The 20,502-nt window shown below is 39.0% G+C and overlaps 1 protein-coding gene across 1 annotated transcript; it reads left to right on the forward strand.

Annotated features, from left to right (window-relative positions):
• Window positions 1-3,439: 3,439 nt before the first annotated feature.
• On the forward strand, window positions 3,440-9,137 carry LOC131240161 (RHOMBOID-like protein 13). The gene is made up of 2 exons (XM_058238234.1): window positions 3,440-3,598; window positions 7,427-9,137. Exon 2 carries the CDS (start codon window positions 7,890-7,892, stop codon window positions 8,703-8,705), a length of 816 nt encoding a protein of 271 aa, XP_058094217.1. The 5' UTR covers window positions 3,440-3,598; window positions 7,427-7,889; the 3' UTR covers window positions 8,706-9,137.
• The last annotated feature ends 11,365 nt before the right edge of the window (window positions 9,138-20,502 follow it).

Raw genomic sequence — 20,502 nt, forward strand, 5'->3', positions numbered from 1 at the left:
GGGTGGACCGACCCAACCCGAACCCAATCGATATATAAGTTATTTATAAATTATAATTGAGTGTGAATCGTCTATGTTGAAGGCACATGAAATTCCAACCCTATCAGGTCTCATTAGTCCATGTCATCTCCAATGACTCAAGTTAACAAGATACGCCGGATTTCTTTCTCCCAAATAAATTACATGCTACACAACACGACTTTTAAAGTAGTTGTCCTATAGTTTAGCTTGTTTATTTAGAAAAAATGAAGTTCTTTGCAATAAATAATTAATAAAATCATAGGTAAAAAAATAAGACTTGTATTGAAATATAATAGACTAATGTAATAACAAAATTATTAGCATGTATCCACCTTACCAATCCGACTGAGCCAACTTGGGTTAGGCCTGGTTGTGAATTCTCAACCTGAGGTTGGGTTGGGTTAAGGTTGAGGTATAGAAACCTTGTGTTGGGCTAAGGTTGAGTACCAACCCACCTGACTTTCAGCCCTGATTAAAAGTAATGTGAATTATTGTTTGGTTATCACAAAAGAGTGGTATAACAGATACGTAATATAAGTGCCCAAATCAACACGAAAATAGTGCAACTAAACAACTTCACTACTTATATTGCCCATAGCCCTATACTTCATCTTTGTAAAAGAGTGAGCTACTACGAATTGTTTTTACTCTTAAGATTTTTCCCTAAAAAAGGGTTCAAGTCCTTACCTTAGTGGTAGACTCTAAGGAGTTTCAACACGAGGTCTTGGGTTCAAGACCCATAGGTGGTGAAATCCCACTACGGCGTGCGTGGGTGTGTGTGTATTAAAATAAATACATAAATAAGAAAGAAATATTTTTCCTAAAAAATGTGCAAAACCTAGTAACAGAATCAAAACCAATAGGACAAATGCCTAATTGGCATAATAATACACTTGGACATTGAAATGCCATGATTAGCACACAAAAGACTTTTGCCTATAGAAAGCTCAATATTAGGGTTGAAAGTCGGCAGGTTAGGTCGGGTTGGTGCTCAACCTAGCCCAACCTAAGGTTCCTATTCCTCAAACCTAACCCAACCCAACCCAACCCAACCTCAGGTTGGGAATTGTCAACCCAAGCCCAACCCAAGCAGGCTCAGTCGGGTTCAGTGGGTTGGTCGTAGGGCTGTACACAAGTCGAGCTAGCTCGAAAAGCTCGCTCGACTCAGCTCGAGTCAGCTCGGATTAACTCGGCTTGAAAGGCCGACTCGGGGAGAGTCAAGCTTCTTTTTTAAAGCTCGAGTTGAGTTCGAGCCGAGTTTGACCATGGTGCATTTCAACTCGACTCGACTCGACTCAAAGCTCGAACTCGAGTTCGAGTAATATATATATATATATATATATATATTTATATTAAATATATATATATATATATAATATTTAACTTTTTTTAAAAAAAGTTAAAAGTAAAAAAAAAAAAAAAAACCCCCTACCCGACCCATTCTCTCTCTCCCTCTCGTTCTTTCTCTTACTCTTACCCTACCCAGCAGCCAACACGCCGCAGCTCGCACGACCGCACCCAACAGCCCACCGATCGCCGTCTCTACCCCTCTCTATCTCTCTCTTTCTCTCATTCTCCTGAAGTCCTGATCTCTCTGAGCCAACCCGCGCAACATGCCCAATCCCGACTCGGCGACTTTAAGCAGCCTGCACAACCGCACCCAGCAACCTGCTCAACTGATTCGGCCACCACAAAGCACAAAGGTAGGTGATTTTGATTAATGTTTATTTATTTATTTATATTAATATAATGAATATATGAATATAGATTTTTTTTTTAATATGATTAATTGGGTCAGGTTGGGCGATGATGGCCGATGGGTTGGATCGGGTTGAGGAGCAGCAACAATAGATTGAGTCGGGTTGGGGTTTGGTCGTTTGGGCCGAGTTAGGCGATGGGTTTGGGTGGGGTTGGGTTGGGGTTTGGGCTGGGATGGGTCGGGAGGGGTGCTGGGTTGAGTCGGGTTGGGGTTTGGGTCGGGTGGGAGGCTGGGTTGGGTCGGGTTGGGTATTGGGTTGAGTCGGGTTGCGATTTGGGTAAGGGTGGGGGCTGGGTTCGGTTAGGTCGGGTTTGGTGCTGGGTTGAGTCAGGTCGGGGGCTGAGTTGAGGACAAAAATGTGGTTTTATAATATGATACTATTAGTATCTAGAGGTTTATGTCTTAGTCGCATATGAGACATTTAATTTATATGTTTTAGCAAAAAAATTAATAAGTTAACATCTGAACAAGCTCGAGCTTGACTCGAGGTAAACTCGACTTGACTCGAACCACTAGCTCAACACAAACTCGACTCGACAGCTTTGGCAAACAAGCCAAGCTTCAATGTTGAGCTCGAGGCCGAGCTCGAGCTCAAACTCGAGTACAGCATGGATGAGTCGAGCCGAGCTTGGCCCACCTCGACTCGACTCGGCTTGATGTACATCCCTAGTTAGTCGGGTAGATATATGCTAATATTTTCATTATTACATTAGTTATTATATTTTCAATATATATCTTATTTTCTGTGCCTATTATTTCATTGGTTATATATGTAGTTATTTGTTATAAAAATGTTCATTTCTTCTAAACAAATAAGCTAATATATAGGACAACTACTCCTTTGAAAGTTCTATTGTGTATCAAGCTATCTATTTGGGAGAGAGAAATACCACGTATCTTGTTAACTTGAGTCATCGGAAATGACATGGACCAACAAAACCAAACGGAATTTCCTGTGCCTACGGCACAGACGATCGGCAACTTATATATTGGTCGGTTCAGATTGGATCGGGCAACCCAATACCTCAACCCGAGCCCAACCCAAGTTTCATCGGTTGGTGTTTGGATGGCCCAAACCCAAGACTAAACCCGATACATCCTGCCAAAGCCCATCCCAATGTCGGTCGGGTTGAGCCCACGCAACTTTCAGCCCCACTCAATATAAAAGAGGATGTGATAAATGGCGTTAAGATGATGCTTATACAGAGTTTGTGTGAACTGATTGACAACGGAAACTCAAGTGAGATGGCACCATACGGAAAACTAGGGAAAGATTTTCTTACCGTTAACCCTCTTCGAATCAAGATTAATATTTATATGCCATCCAAACCGTCAATGAAGTCATTCCCACCTGATATGACACTTCGTGGCCATACAAATGTTTCAAACAGTGATAACTAAATCTAAACTGTTTCCTCTCGTGTGGCCCACTTGAGTATTGGATCCATCTCATTTTTTTGTCACATGCCCTAAAACGAGCTCTCAAAACGGATGTACGGTGTGGATTTCTAACAAACATCACGGTGGGGCCCAACTAGCATTCCAGCACGAAACGTCCCGCGAACGGCTTTAGCAAGAAATCCGCGTCCGGCGATGTTGATCGTGAATTTTTTAAGGATCTTGCACACGTGCAAGACGTCTACTCACGTGTCGCCTCACACGACCTCCTTTTCTCCTCGCGCGAATCGCTTCAGGAACTTGAAAATCAAAAAATAACCAGAAAAATCGAGATATTTCTTGCCTTGCATTTTTCTTGTGGGAAGCAGCAGAAAATCTAGGGCGAAATCGGAGCTCGAATCGGAGCTGAGAAAGAAAAAGGTGCGTAGATCTCTCTCAAAATCCATCATCTCTACAAATTCCTGATCCACCAAAACCCTAATTTCCACTTTTTTATATATAAAAAATTGCCCCAAACAAGCTACGAATCTCATCTTTCGCCTTTTTCGCTTTTCAAATCTGTCAAGATTTCATACGTTTGGCTGAACAAAATCGCAATCTGGATGCTCTGGAGTGGTCTTCCTTTACTTCTCCTTTGATTTTCCTTTTGATTCTGTGAAGAAATTGGGGGATATTCCAAAAAGAAAAATTCTTGATTTTTCTGTCGAGCTTGGAGGTGCTGGATTTCATTGTCTAGGGTTTGTGCAGATATAACGGCCAAGGTGGTTTCCGTCATGTAGCAGTAATGGACGTTATAACGTGGTTTTTTAAAAAAAGTATATTTAGGATGTGTTTGGATGGCCTATTGAATTGAATTGCAATAATTTAGTTCAAGAAAGAGGAAATGGAGTTGTAACAACCTTCTTCAGATTCAAAAGTGCAACGAGAGCTGATTACGTACAACTGTTTTTTTTTTTTTTTTTTTCATTTTCATTTTTTCTTTTCTTTTCTTTTTTTGAAAGGTGACCCTGTCAGGGATTGAGCCCTGAATCACTCACACACACTACACTGTCTCCACCAGCTCATCTAATGAGCAGGAGACACTCACAACTGGCTGTAGGTCAGCTTAAGCTACAAGCCATTTTTACAAGCATTTTGTTTTGAAAATATTTAGAGGGAAAAATTTTAAAGAGAAATTCTGAAACACAGAAGAAATAGGTTACGGCATACAACTGGTTGTAGGTGATCGGTCCTCAATTGCAATTATGTTGCGTTTGAGTTGGACTTGAAAGAATTGTACCTGAGATTGTAGGGCTATTTCCTTATTTTGAAGTCATTTTTGCATTCAAACTCAGCCTAAACAAAATACATGGAAGCAAAGGAAAAAAAAACACTCAAAATGCCTGTTATGTACAACAGCCATTTCCGATAAAAGACAAAAAGAAAACCCATTTTCGTGGGCATAGGATGGATCACGAATGGTGGGTGTGTATCTCAATACACATTTCAAAATTGTACTTTTCGAGGTTCGAATTTTGAAGTGCTGTAACATTCCTGCAAACCATCTTTAAATGGTGAGATGGCAATGGTTCTCTTCCTCGAAATTGACAAATGGGCACAATACTGTTCCTCATAAAGGAGAGTTTGTAGTTAGAAGGATTACCAACTCTCCCTTGAGTCTCTATAGACTCATCAACCTGTGTAACATGCAAGCCCGTTGAATTAAGCTTGATCAGAGGAGTGTTATTCTCAAAGTCCCTAAAACTGACGAGGAGTCGTCTTATAAAAGGAGCACAGAGTTCCTTTTCTTAGGATGGACCTTTTTTTTTAAAGATCATAATGATTTTTTGAAAAGGAGGACAAGATGTCCTCACAGGAACAACTACAAAGAGCATCAAAGAGAATCAAGGAAAGCTACAAAATAAAACAAAGGGGGCTTTAGAATCATAGCCCAAACTGTAACATCCACTCTTGCCTTCATTAACACCTTATCAGGAAGCCTATGACGATTCCAGAAGCATCTATCATTCAGCTCCACCCAAATTGACCATAAAACTGGCAAGGACTGAAAACCTCTAAAGGGATCTCTTTTTTTCCTTTTTCTTTTACCTAGGTTGACCCCATGTCATGCTAAGCAGAATTCCCTAACTGATCCTGGCATCTCCTACTCACATTGAAAGAGGTCAAAGAAGCAGATTCTTAATCAAGAGTTTCAAGGGTTTCTTTTTCTTTTTTTCCTTTTTTCCTTTTTTGAAAGATAGTTTCTAGGGTTTCTTAATCAGGAATTTCTTCACCTCTACATGAGATTAAGTGAATGACTCCAATCACGTTTCATTCTCCACCAATACAGTGTCAACTTCACACTGAATGATATTTAGAACCATGATAACTGCGCACTCAAATTAAACAAGTATGGTGCAAAAGAATTACTATCCTATAACTATTCGAAATTTAAGTGCTCTCTCTTAAGAAGAGGAAGCATGTTCTTTCAACACGTCTACACTCTACACATTGTGCAGTGGGTAATCACCCACTCAATCTAAGTCCGTGCATATGTTCCAAAAGGAGGATACGCATATCCTTCTTCTTCTTCTTTTTGCATATCTGAAATCTTATTTAAAGAGGAGGAAACAAAGACACCAAGGAAGAAGGCAAGGAGGATATGCATACCCTTTTTTTTTTTTAATTGCATATCTGAAATCTTATTTAAAGAGGAGAAAACAAAGACACCAAGGGAGAAGGCAATATTGCAACAAAAAGCGACCCTCTCATTACTCCTTGTCTTGCAAGGGAGTTGCGCGAAGTCATCAGTTCCTTTATCAACAAAAGAGAAAGATACAGTTAAAGCGGATACCAGTTGTTGAATCTTAGTGACAACAAAAGAGCCCGTGGTACTTTATCCAAGGAGGAGAGCTGTTTGAAAACAGTAATGGCATCTTCTTCCATGATCAAGGGACTAGAGAGATAATGAAAAAAGCATAGGATTTGAAGGTCTTGTTGGGTAGCCATCACTTTCGATATCCATTTCCACTTCTGCCCACTTCCGAGAATAATATTTGGACATTTCCTTTGTTATGTTTAACCAAGTCTCCAGTTCCCAGAATGCCTGGATTACCACTAGACTTCCCATCAACATTGAGCTTCCAAAAACCAGGGCAAAGAGCATCTGACTTGGGCTTGGCCTTGTTGACCTGGAGCATTCTACCCTGGCAGACCTCAAAGAAGCTTGCCAATCTCAAGAAAGAAAGCCTGCCAAGATGCCACAAAAATCTTTCTTGACCATGAGGTGATGAATGGAGTCTCTAATCCTCTAGAAGGACAACAACACATCATAAAAAAAAAAATTATTCTATTGTCCCCTTCTAAGTACCTCACAATGACCCAAGAGAGCGTCTATTCTTCGCTGGATCGAATTGCCCCACACTTTCATTCAAAAGATATCCCTCCCTCTCTGCAAGGGACCTAATGAATACTTTTCAGGAAATATTACCATCCGAGATTGCTTCCCAAACCATTGAATCTACTTTCATCGTGTCAGTGGCCATTTCTTCGAGAATCTTCAGGAAATCTTCAAAGGTCCCAATTTCTTCGTCTTTGAGATCCCACCTAAGACACATGCTTTACCCCTTCAAGCCTCCAAGGCTTAACAATCGTCCAGCTATCAAGCCTCCAAAGATAACTCCGCTCAATTTTCTGTTTGAACTAATTTATTGCGAGCTGCCTTACACCAGAACGGTCATTGTTTCTTTTTTTTCCTTTTCTTTTACAATTTTTCTTACATGTCCCTGTCTATAATCACAGGTTCCCTCTGTAATGGGAGTATCAATGTTCTCTATGACTGGATGTGTAAAGCAACCATATCAATAAATTAAAACCCTCCCATGGAGAGGGATTTTGGTGGCAAATTCTCTGGATATTGCTTTTCTTTTTCATTATCATCATTCAAGCCGATTCCCAACTGATGCAGTTAGCATGGGTTTTTATCTCTGTTATGCAATGTTATTATATACAAGACGTATGTGTTGTATAGGGTCAGTGTTATTTTTCAAAGTTTTGTTGATCATTCACTTGCAGAGGATCATACATGTAAGTACAGCTTTTAAATGCTTAAAGGAGATCTTTCAAAAAAAAAAATTTGCTTGAAGGAGATCATCACTGAGATCTTGAGTTGCTGATGTCAATTTGATTGAATTAGCATGTGCATTTATTTTCATGGCTTGATTTGATGTCTTCATGAAGAAATCTGACTGACCATTGATATCTTTTCAGAACTTGAGATGTCGGTTTGAGCTGTGACTGAGCTAAGCTGAGGGGGTCAAATTCAGAAATTGTGAGAAAATATCATATGTTAGTCCTTTCCTATTCAGAAATTGTGAGTTATCTGTTACACCTTTTCTTTTCTGGGTATTGGAGGACTCCACAATCTATTCCCATCTGATCCGATCAATTGCTATCCATGGATTTTATTTTATCCAAACCACACAACTGAAATTCTCGCCACTGATTACATTCCTTGGAGGAATTTGATTCCGCTATCTGGTGGACCATGCAAAAATCGATTTGGAGATGGTCTTGTTGTTGCCATTCATAGGCATTAGGGGAGCGGCAATTGCCAATCCAGCCCAGTTGGGGTGGCAAAGTTGACTTGGTCTTGGGTTCAACCAATCAGAAGCATCCAAGGTTTTGGTGTTGTTTCCTGTAACTTGCCCACCAAAGAAAGGGTCGGCCGACAATGGGGAAGCCGCTTTTTTATGAGATCTGGGAAAAACCTGCCACTAGCTGTATAATAGCAATCTGCAGTGCAGTTTGGTTTTACATTCAGAAGAAAAACATTGGTTATGCACATGTGGGTTTGAGTTATGAAGCGGCCCTCGAGGGGCAGCATTGGAGGCTCATTACATCAGCTTTCTCCCATATCAGCGTGCTTCATCTGGTTTTTAACATGAGTGCCCTTTGGAGCCTCGGAGTAGTAGAGCAATTGGGCCATGTGGGTCTCGGCATTGAGTTCTATCTCCACTACACGCTTGTTTTGGTAGTGTTGTCAGGGCTGCTGGTTTTGGGGGCTTACCATGTTTTGATTCAGAGATTTAAGATAGAGTATTTCCGGAGGGTGACAGCTGTCGGTTACTCATGTGTTGTGTTTGGGTGGATGACGATCCTCTCCATGAAGCAACCATCTTCGAAGTTGGATCTTTTCGGATTTCTTTCCTTGCCCATCAGCTTCGCTCCATTTGAGTCCCTCATCTTCACATCAATAATTGTTCCACAAGCAAGCTTCCTTGGTCATTTGTCGGGAATCATCGTTGGGTATGCCATTGGATGGGGTTTGATCCACGGGATGAACAATTACTGGGCCATTTCGATGCTTGGATGGATCATCCTTGCATTTGTATTCAGTTTGAAGCGCACCGGCACTTTGGAGATTACATTTATCGAGATAGAACCCGTGACAGATCCATCTCTGCCTACTGTGGGTTTCCCTGCTTCAGGAAATGGTAGAACGCTACAGATGAATGCACTACCGCTCGGAGGTTCTGAACTTGTCTAAACACCAATTGAGATGTCAGCATTGTTTTCTCATGGCAGTTACTTTCTTGTGCATATGACCCAAATGAGGGCATCCAACATTGTTACTGGCTGGAGCTACTTTGTCAAAATGGAAGCTTATGTCTGCATCATGCTAAGGTCTCAGGCAATCATTGCAAGCATACCATTTTATACAGCGTGTGACACACGGCAGCCATTTGACTGGTAAATGTGCCTTTTAACCAAGCATTTGTCACGATAGTTTTTTTTTTCTTTAATTCTTATGTTTAATTTTTTGCAATGTTTCTGTGATGATACTCAAGCAATCTATTACTCAGATCACATGGGGTGGAGAAATTTTTTGGTTTGTTGCTTTAGAGCAGGTTACTGAAGGAACTTCGGTGTTTGTTTTCATGTATTTTACATTTCGATCAATCTACTCTAAAACTTCAGGTAGCTGTTTCACATCGTCAGATAATCAGTATGTTGTGGTCCATCAGTACAGTGGCACGTTCTGGTGCATGCTGGAAATGGGCACTGCAGTAATAATGCAGTCATAACCAGGTTTTTTTTTTTTTTTTTTTTGTTTTTTATTTAATTTTTTGATGATTAGGAAGGGTTTATTTGGGAAAATTACCTAAAGTCGTCTAAAACATGATGGTAGGACTACAAACCCTGTAGTCTCTCTTCTTTTCTTTTTTTGGTTAGCTTGTTAGTACACCCATTGTCAGTTCACACTTCACTGTTAGCCACCCCCACTAGGGAATCGAAACCAAGACCTCAGTGTTGAAATGAGGTATCTTTCACTTAGTCTACCACTTGAGCTATGGATCACTCTGTAGTCTATCTCGATCCCAAGAAAAGCCCTCCAGTTGAAAATTTGTCAAAAGACAACCCCAGGCATGGGAGGTTGTGATTTTCTGTTGAATTAGGGTGCGTTTGGTTGCACCAAATATCATGAGATTTCATTATTGATCAGTCTAATTTGGTGCAAAATACTGTGAAATTTCATAATATTTGGTGCAACCAGTCATGGCCACCAACAAATTTATTTTGGATTTTAGCCTTTTCATTATTTAAAAACTTAAAAACCAAAATACCATGATATTTCATGATATTTGGTGCAACCAATCACAGCCGCGAACAATTTTATTTTGGATTTTAGCCTTTTCATTATTTTAAAACCAAAAGCCTCAAGGTTTGCGATAATATGCTACAGCCCTATGACGGTAGGTTACATCTGGATTGTAGCATTTGATTATAGGGTCATGTTTCATTGATCAAAACCATCTCTACTATATATAACGCAAGTAGATCTTGGACATTTTGCCCCTAGAGTTTTCCTAAACACAAATCCAAATATTTTGGGGATTTTTACATAACTCTAGAGTTTTCCTTAACACAAATCTAAATATTTTGGGGATTTTTACATGACTCCAAATATTTTGGGGATTTTTACTTGAAAATTCCTCACTATTGCTGATTATTATTATTATTATTATTATTATTTTGTTTGGGGGGGGGGAGGGGGGAGGGGTGGAACATTTGTATTTACGAAAGCATGCTTATGAACAATGAAGGTAAAATGACCAATTTGCCTTGATTTTGAGAATGGAGAGGTAAATTGGAAAGACTGGTGATAGAAAGAAATTGAGAGCACACCCATGTCCAATAAAGCTCATGTACATGCATGCCACACATGTGCCGGCATAAGATTCAATCCATCAGGTTATTCTGATCTTGTACATGTTTTTCCAAAAAGCATGTGCCATAATATTAAACAGGTGGATGGGTTGGAAAAAAACTTCATCAGGGCCTGTTTGTTTGGTGAATTGCATTAAGGGGGTGTTTTTTTTCTTATCTACGGTTGGAAATAAAAGTAAATTAGCAATCATTATTTTCCATGAGAAATATACATAGCCGGCAATACACAAGTCACAAGTAAGCTTTGATTTGACTTGACACTAATACCAAGAAAAAAATTCAAAATTTTGCAGGGCCCATCATGATATATTTGTCTGATCCAAGCCGTCCATTCATTGTAATGGCTCGTTTTAGGGCATAAACTGAAAATCAAGGCAAATCCAAAATGCAAGTGTACCATAATACAAGAAACACTGGGATTAAACACACACTACTGAAAACTTCTTGTGGGCCATAGGAGTTTTGTATCCAGCTAATATTTATGTTTTTCCTTCATCCGTGTCCGTGTGATCATATGAACAGGTGGATCACAGATACAAATCAGTGTGAGACCCACAGATGGCTTCACATTTCAACGATGGATGTCAATATCCCCTTGTTTTCTTCGGTATGGTCCAATTGAGCTTATAATCTGCATATTTTTTTGGCGCAAGCAATAAAATGATTTGATAAAATAGATAGACGGCGTGGAACGGTCACATACATCATAGTGAGATCCAAAATTTTCAGTTGGTCATTGCCACCCGTTTTTTCAAAAAGTAAATTTAAAAAATCGAGAGATAATTACCATTTATATTTCACTCTTCCAAACAATAGAAATAGGTTATAATTACCTATTTACCTCCATTTACAATGGTAAATAGGAAAACAAACAGGCCCTAAGATGGAATTAATATTATTATTGCACAATGAGTGCATGTCTGGGAATATCATGGTATTTTTGACAGTCCAATTGCACATTTAGGATTTCATTTCCTTTGGCAAAACCTTGATTCATAGCTCAAGTGGTGGACAGAGTGAAAGATACCTCGTTTCAATAAATGAGGTCTTGGCATTGATTCCCTAGTGTGGGTGGCTAACAGTGATGTGTGAACTGACAGTGGGGTGTACTACCAAGCCAACAATAAAAAAAGGAAAGATTTCCTTTGGGGAAAAACACTGTATTAAGCAAAACCCATGTGGACCATGGCTGTGGAATCGGTGGACCAGATTTATAACTGATGTCGGTGACGTGCATGCATATATAACTTGAACATCATAAGGGCATATATGGATGGATGGCGTGGATAAAATGCATGCATCAATGTGGGGCCATAGATGTGGATTTCGAAATCCACCAAAATCCCCGCATTAACTACTTTTGAACCCGGATGGCATGATACTTGATTAATCCAATCTTCCCATCATTTCTAAATGCTGAATTGAATTTGCATGGGTCCAACTGCAATTCCATACCACCTAATCGGATGTACAAAACAGGCCCTTGTTTTTTTTCAAACTGTGATCCACCTGTCGGTGGATCAACTTGATTCTTGGGCTAGGGCATTAGTACAGTGGTGCCATTTTAATGGATGGATTAGATCTTAGACCCATGTTGGCATGTGTGGCCTGTACACGAGCTTTATTGTATGCGCATATGGGCTTAGCCAAGTCAAATTTTGAAAGAGGTGTTACACGATACTCATGCTGCATGTGACACTTGATACGCAGGCGTTCAGAAATTGTTAACCTGGCATATATTAACTCAAATAAAGGCGACTGGATTGAGCAGCCTTGTGTAGCTAATTCATAGTCCCAAGAATAGATTGGTTGAACAAATACAGCCTCTGATTCGTGGATGCTTGTTTGTGGAATTTGACCATTTGGATTTTTATTTTATTTTATTTTTTCATTATTAACCGTCCGATGGATGTCCTCCAATCTGATAATGGAATAAGCTTAATTTTTCTCAATTTAAAAAGAGACTGGCTTCGTTAAGTTGACAACACCACTTCCAACAATCAAACGTGCTAATATGCTATGCAAAGGATGATCCTAGCCGTTCACAGGCAGGAGTTTAACTTTTTGCATGACTCAGATCAGGCCCTTCTCATCATCAAAGGGTAGCACCGAGAACATCAAACGTGAAGAGTTACACCGATCTTTTGTGCATTGAAGACATCTACACTGTGTGGGTCATCTAATGTATGGCTCAGATGCCTAGTAGACACCAATTGTTATAAATAATAATAATAATAATAACAACAGAATTGCCGAAGGAGATGGAAGGCCTATTATAGACTTAGAAATCTGTCTTGTCCATGATGTGCTCGAGCTCGAGCTCGGCCTCGAGCTCAATATTGAAGCTTGGCTTGTTTGTCAAAGCTGTCGAGTCAAGTTCGAGTCGAGCTAGTGGTTCGAGTCGAGTCGAGCTCGAGCTTGTTGGGTGAGAGAGTAATGAATTTTGTTCTTGATCCTCTTCCATTGATTTAGAAGAGAAGCTAAATAAAAAAATTTTAAAGAGGCATTTTACATGACGCTCCACCAAGCGAAATTCATTTTTGGTTTGGCCCAGCAACCAAAATAGGGTGTAATCCATCTTTCAGCTGTCCAGAAAATCCAACTGTGTGGGCCCTATGATAGAAGAACCATGGGCCAAAAGCATCCTCAATTGTATGTTCTGAATTACCCATCATTAAGGCCATACTTTCCAATTGATAGGATTTTGAACAGACCTAGGACCACAAAAAAGTGGGACCCATCTGTATTGTTGCTGCTCAGACAAAAGCGCAGTTTCCATTACCTTGCATATGATCTGAGGACATGTAGCTCACAACATATTCTGGAAGGATATGTCTATTCACGTGAGTGCTCCATATAGTATACCATTTTGGCTTCAAGAGATCGTCAACACCAATATCAAACTCTTCACTGCTGGGGTAAAAGCAAAGAGATTCCACTTCAACTTTTTCTGCATTCCCCACAACTTTAATATATTTATTAATCCAGCCGAGTCGAGCTCGAGCTCGAGTTCGAGTTGAGTTGAGTTGAAATGCCCCATGGTCGAACTCGACTTAAACTCAACTCGAGCTTCAAAAAATTAGCTTGACTCTGCCCGAATCAGCCATTCAAGTCAAGTCAATCCGAGTTGACTCGAGTCGAGTCAAGCAAGTTTTTCGAGCTAGCTCGACTCGTGAACAGCCCTACTCTCATGGATTGATGATCAAAACCATTTATATCAGAGGCCTCACTGTGGATGGTGGAGATTATTACATGTTAAAATCTAAAAGATGGTGATCATTTAATATTTCCAACTATATATACACAGTTGATAGATTCAAATATAGCCATGCACGAAATTCATGGTGGGGATGGATGGTCCCAAGCCCATTGACACTCTTGTTTCCATCCATGGCAGGGCTGGTTGATGGACGGTGTCCATCCCTCCCAACAGAGTGAAGTATTAGTGTCCTCATGAGTCATGAGACTGCATTTGCTAGCAGGCAAGATTATCTATATATAATGTTGGGTTTTCCATCACTAGGGCCACTGGATGTGTGGGGCCATTATCTTGTGATCAGGACAGTAGATCCACTGGCACTACTGTGATTCTGTGAATGTGTAATGCGGTATGATGTGGATACAGCTGATTGTGTAGTCCAGTCGACGGTTGGATACAGCTGAATTTTTATTTTTATTTTTATTTTTATTTTTTATTTTTTTGTATAAGGTGGATCCTTGTGATGAGTTCAATATATTGGACGGATTGGATGCTTGCGCACACATAAAAGGTTGGAAGTTGTCCAGTGGGTGGACCGCAGCTTATAGTCCAACCCGTTGGATTTGAGACATCTGTCCTCCATATAGGATAGAGATATGGTTCGGTAAGAAAAGGGATTTTTACATACGAGAACCAACGGTCATCAATGGACATACTGTCAACTAATGGCTAGTTGCCTGGTTGTCTTGTGTACTTGATATCCAAACCATCCAATAGGCTGGCCCACCACTATGGTCATCAGGTGGGCCATGTGTAATTTGCATCAGATTGGAGGTTTCCATTATTTTGTGGTGAGAGACCCGCTGTGATGCATGTGCTTTATCTAGGCCATCCATTCTGACAGATCAATCCAGAAAGGAGGCAGACCAAGGTTCAAGTGCACCACGGCTCAGGAAGCACCAGTGATAATGATGCCCACCGTTGAAACTATCCTAGGGTCCACCGTGATATTCATTTGCCATCCAGCCTGTTCACAAGGTCACAAAGACCTGGATGAAGAGAAAACACAGATACCAGCCTGATCAAAACTTCTGCAGCTACGAACAAGTTTTTAATGGTGGGCATTCAATCGCCAGTGCGGTCCAGTTAAATCTTGGATCTGACTCTTTTTTGGGCTCATACCCAAAAACAATATGAAAAAATTGATGGACGGCGTGAATAAAAGACATGCATCACTGTGGGGCTCACAGAGCCCCTGTCAAGACCTAGTCCGTCCTGGCAGAAGGGCAGGACGCAATCAGCGTCAGTGCGGCCTGTACATGATGAATGGATTAGTCTTATTTGAATTCACGGAACTTCTCCGGCCTCCTCACGGAGGCTCCTCGAAATCCACGAGTAAAGAAATCAAGAAAATAGAAAATAAATTCTATAAAATTTAAAATTAATTTATGAATGAAATAAATGAGTTCACAATCATTTAAAGAAGGATACCAAGCAATGGGAGAGAAATCATAAGCAAATTATAACTAAAAATCCTAGAATTCGCAACTTACTATTTATAGACGGTCGTGATGTCTACTAGTGCGCAAGGTTTTCGGCCAAAAATAGTAAGTGTCCTATTTGGCTTCACCAAGCTGTTCTCCTAATTATTCTAAGCACTTCTCGCGTTGGGCGCAACTCCTAAAGCCCAACGGAGGAAGAATTATAATAAAACTAGAACTTACTATTTATAGTAAAAACGGAATTAAAATAGGGAAACGACCGTCGATCTGGTGGTAATTCGCAAATCCGGCTAGTGCAACTTGGTGTAGCAGGTTGGGTGGCTAAAGTAGCTCATTCTGCTCCGAAATCATATATTAATGCCCGATAACTCATTCCAAATTGCAAGATATGCACGATTTAAGGTCTAACGGTCCAAATCACTTTTGTTGCCGACCGGGCCTTTTCTGATCCATCTTGGCCATGAAGCTGTCCGCGACCCGCTCTACATCAGTCTCTTCCACTTCAAAAGAACTCGTCTTTGAGTTCTCATCCTGCTCTGATTCATGATATTCGGCCAGGTCCACGATGTTGAAAGTCCGTGAGATCGTCATGTTATCTGGAAGATCAACATCGTAAGCATTGTCATTAATCTTTCAGATGATTGGTACTAGCCAAATCTTTTTATTCTTCAACTTGTTGTATATCCTGGTCGGAAATCTTTCTTTGCACGGATGGACCATGACGTGATCACCCACCTCGAACACTTTTTATCGCCGATGATTGTCCGCTTGCTTCTTGTACTTCTCGTTCGAGGCTTATAGCTCAGTCTACACCTCCGCATGAATGTCTGTCATATGTTCTGCTGCAATGCTCATGCCTAGGAGCTTAGGTAAAGGGACCAAGTCAAGTGTGTGGCGAGGCACTCGTCCGTAAATAATCTTGAACGGAGATTTTCCTGTCTAGCGGTTCACCACGTTGTTGAATGCAAACTCTGCTTAAGACAAGGTCAAATCCACTGCTTCGGTTTTTCTCCTGAAATACATTGAAGGAGGTTTCCCAACCTGCGATTCACAACCTCAGTCTGTCTATCAGTCTGTGGGTGATAGGCGCTGCTAAACTAAAGTCGTGTATCTAATCGAGTCCACAAAGTCCGTCAAAAGTGGCTAATGAACTTTGTGTCACAATCAGAAGTAATAGTCTTGGAAACTCTATCTAACCGTACAACCTCTCTGAAAAATATATTCGCCACGTGTGTTGCATCGAGAGTCTTCTTGCATGGGATAAAGTGCGTCATTTTGGAGAAACGATCTACCACCACAAACATTGAATCCATGCCGCGTTGTATTCGCGAGAGACCAAGCACGAAGTCCATAGATAAATCCTCACAACAGCCGTCAAGCACAGGTAACGGGGTGTAAAGGCTCGTATTATATGATTGCCCCTTCGAGGTCTGATAAACATAATAACGTTGAACTGTTTTTTCTACATCACGTACCAATTACGGCTAATAATACCGTTCTTCCACAAGAGTTCACATCTTGCCTCGCCCAAGGTATCCACTAAGGCTACCTCCATGTAGTTTTTCGATGATCTATTCCCTTAACGAACTCTTGGGGATGCACAATTGATTCCCCTTGAAAAGGAACCCGTCTTACATATGTAGGTAACTGGGGTGACTGTAAGTGCTATTATGTTTAAAGCACATCTTACACTCGGTTTGTCAAATTTTGTCTTGTCAAAACAACTTAGCATAGTATTCTTCAAGTTAAAGACAAGCAGATGTTCAAGTTGAAGTCAAGCTAAAGTTCAAGTCACGTGAATCAAGATGGAAAGTTCACCTTCAAGTGTAAGTTCAAGTTATACTAAAAATGCTAGTAGAAGATCAAGCTTCATCGACAAGTTCAACTATTACTGATGAATCAACTAGTAGAAGATCAAGCTCCTTTGAAAACTTCAAGTTTCTAATCCTAAGAAGTTTAGTCCATACAGGTATTTTAAACCCTAGAAAAACCTTAGGTTTAAGGGCTTTCAAAAGATATTTAAATTGGGTTTTTATATTTATAACTGACTAAGTTTCGACTTGTATAAGTTTTGCTTCGACCAGTCTAAGAAATTCCTCGACTAGTCCAAGAAACAGTCGAAGTATAACAGAAATTCTGCTGTGTCTTTGACCAGTCGAGTAGAGTCCTTAACCATTCGAAGGACCCCCTTCGACCAGTTGAAGGTTCCTCGACTCGAAGTCCGGCAACTAAATTCAAGTTGGATTCTGCTTGCTCGACCAGTTAAACAGACTATTCGACTAGTTGAAGGTCACCCTTGACCAGTCGAACAGGCTCTTTGACCAGTCAAAGATCTGTTAAACCTTGTCCCACTCGAATTTGAAAATTTGTTGGAATGGAATCTGATGCTTTGACCAGTCGAAGGAACAAATTTTCTGACTATAAATAGAGGTTCTTTCTCAATCCGAAAATACAACTTAAGCCTATCAAAGCCCTTATTCAAGAGAGAGAGAAGTCTCATTTATTGTCAAGCTATCAACCGGTATTTATAAATTTATTTTATAGCTTTTTCATTAATTCCTTTATCTCAAAACTCTGTCATTCTGATTTTTTTTTTTTTTAAGAGTACTCTTATTGAGATTTGAGGGAATTAATGCAAGTAGCCTTTAGGTTTAAATCTAATTAAAATCAACTAGAACCCTGGACCTTTTCTATTGGACTGAACATCAAACATTCGTCATTCAATAAAAGCGATTTATGAAAATAAGTATCAATTTATTTTCTATATTTGGTTTTTTTATGAGATAGCCAAAAAAATCTCATTAGAGCTTTTGTCTGAGATAGCCTGAAAATCTCAGAGAGGAGTTTCTTTGTTTGTGATAGCCGTTTAAAATCACAAGTATATTAAGTTTTAAGGTGACCCTGTGAAAACCTTGTTCATAGTGAAAGTCGAGATTACGAGGTTAGTAATCTTGGGAGTGGAGTGAGTATGGCTGTTTAAGAACAGTTGTTGTATACACCAAACCACTATAATTCTTGGTGTTTGTGATGAATGTTTTCTCTTTGCATTTGTGAAAAATGGTTGTAATTTCTTTTATGCAAAAGTAGTGAATATTTGTAATAGATAGGTTTACTTTCTCTTACTTGGTTTGAGATCTTGATTCTTATAAATGTTCGTGAAATAAGGTTGTCTTACTTAAACGTTGTTTTGGGTGTAAGTTGTCCTACGATATAGTTTGAATCAATTTTTCAATACTAGTGCGATTGAGATTTCAGATTTGTTTATTATTTCTACATCTAATTTTTTATTTGGCATAATCCTATTCACCCCCCCCCCCCCCCCCCTAGGACTGTTAAGCTGGCCTTTTCAAGTAGTATCAAAGCTAAATTGCTCATTTTTTGATTAATTTCCTGAGTTAAAGATATAGAGCTTTAATTATGTCAAATTTCGATAGTCTATCTATTACTAGGCCACCACCTTTTGATGGCTCCAACTATTCATATTGGAATGCCAGAATGAGGATTTTTCTAAAATGCATAAATGAAAGTGTATAGCAAGCCACTGTCATCAAATGAAAACATCATATAATTGAAGTATTAGACAGTGATGGAACTAAATCTATGAAAGAAACTGCATTCTATTTATGGACTGCAACTTAGAAAAGTGAAAGTAGTGTTAATGCTAAGGCCTAAATGCCATAACTTGTGCTCTATCGACTGATGAATTCAAAAGAATTATTTCATGCAAAACAACCAAGCAAGCATGGGATATCCTTGAAATGACACATGAAAGAACTTCTATAGTTAAGAAATCAAAAGTTCAAATCCTCACTACCAGATTTGAGGAAATCCGTATGGAAGAAAATGAAACTTTCATGGACTTCTATATGAAACTAAATGACATAATAAATTCCATGTGGGGTCTAGGAGATGAAATCCCTGAAATTAAGGTCTGTGCAAAAATACTGCGATCTCTTCCTGAGAAATTCAATTCTAAAGTTACTATCATTCAAGAATTGAGAGATACTGATCTTATGAGAGTTGATGAGCTAGTTGACTCTTTACAAACATATGAGTTGAATTTTAAGGCTCAAAAAGCTAAGTCTATTGCTCTTAAATCTTCTAAATTTATTTCAAAATAAACTAATTTTAATTCTGATTCTGAAGAAAAAGAGGATGATATGACAATATTAGCTAAAAAGTTTTATAGAATTTTCAAAAACAAAAATAGATCAGATTTTCAAAAATCAACAGATAAAAGAAAAAGAAAATCTAATTCTTAGAAATCTAAAATTAAGGATAGACAATGTTTCAACTGTCACGAACATGGGTATTTGGCTAATAAATGTCCTAAAAAGGATAGGTCAAAAAGAAATGGCATGAATGTTACTTAGGATGAATCATCTGACTCTAAAAGCTCTTCTGAGTCTGATGAATCAGAACAAGAGTATACAAATACAAATGATGTAAAAACTCTTATGACCTTAGCCAGAGTCACTTCCTCAGATAGTTGTAATTTATCTGACAATAATATCAGGAATGACCCTGAAAATAAAAATGAAAATGATCTTCAAGATGCCTACAATGCTCTATATAGAGAGAGTTGTAAAATTACTATCAAATTGAAAATTCAAAAAGAAAAATATGCTAAATTAAAAGAAGAACTTGAAAATACAGTTTTAGAAAAATCTCATTTTTTAGATTGTTTTGAAAAAATAAAATTAGATTTGAATTTTAAATATTCTGAATTAGAAAAATTCAAAACAGAAAATGAGAAACTAAAACTTGAAGTTTCTTCTCTTTTGAGTTTAAAAGACACTTGGAAATATACCCATGGTGATCAAAAGCTTGAAAAGTTGTTAACCTCATCTAGAAAATGTGGTGACAAGTCAGGTCTGGGATATATTAAAGGTAATTCATCAAAATCCAAAGTGTCTATTCCTATTTTTGTAAGAGGAGAATCTTCTAACTCCAAGGGTAAGACTTTAAGAGATTTTAATCATAATGATTTCAAAAACTCAAAACCCTTTCAAGCTCCTAAAAAAATAAAACCATCAACTACAAATATCAAAAGAATAATAGATCTCACTTAGCTGAAAAATAGTGGACATACTTAAAGAGCTTTTGAAATCCAACTCAATGTTTGTGAAGTTTATAGAGAAATGAGAAATCATAACTCTCAAATGCAGCGAAATTCAAAAGTCACTCTTAAACCTAGAACCATTATGAAATGGGTTCTAAAGGTCAAGTGTCTTGTAGTCCACACTGCTTTCAAAGCCATTAGCCATTTAAAATGGCACCTGGATAGTGGATGTTCAAGACATATAACAGGTGACAAGGTGATATTTCTAAATGTCAAAGAAGTTAGTGGTGGTTCAGTTATTTTTTGTGATGGAAGCAACTGCAAAATAACAGGCCAAGGTACTATACAACTT

This window comes from Magnolia sinica, chromosome 3 (genome assembly GCF_029962835.1).
Source record: "Magnolia sinica isolate HGM2019 chromosome 3, MsV1, whole genome shotgun sequence".
In the NCBI taxonomy this organism is placed as follows: domain Eukaryota; kingdom Viridiplantae; phylum Streptophyta; class Magnoliopsida; order Magnoliales; family Magnoliaceae; genus Magnolia; species Magnolia sinica.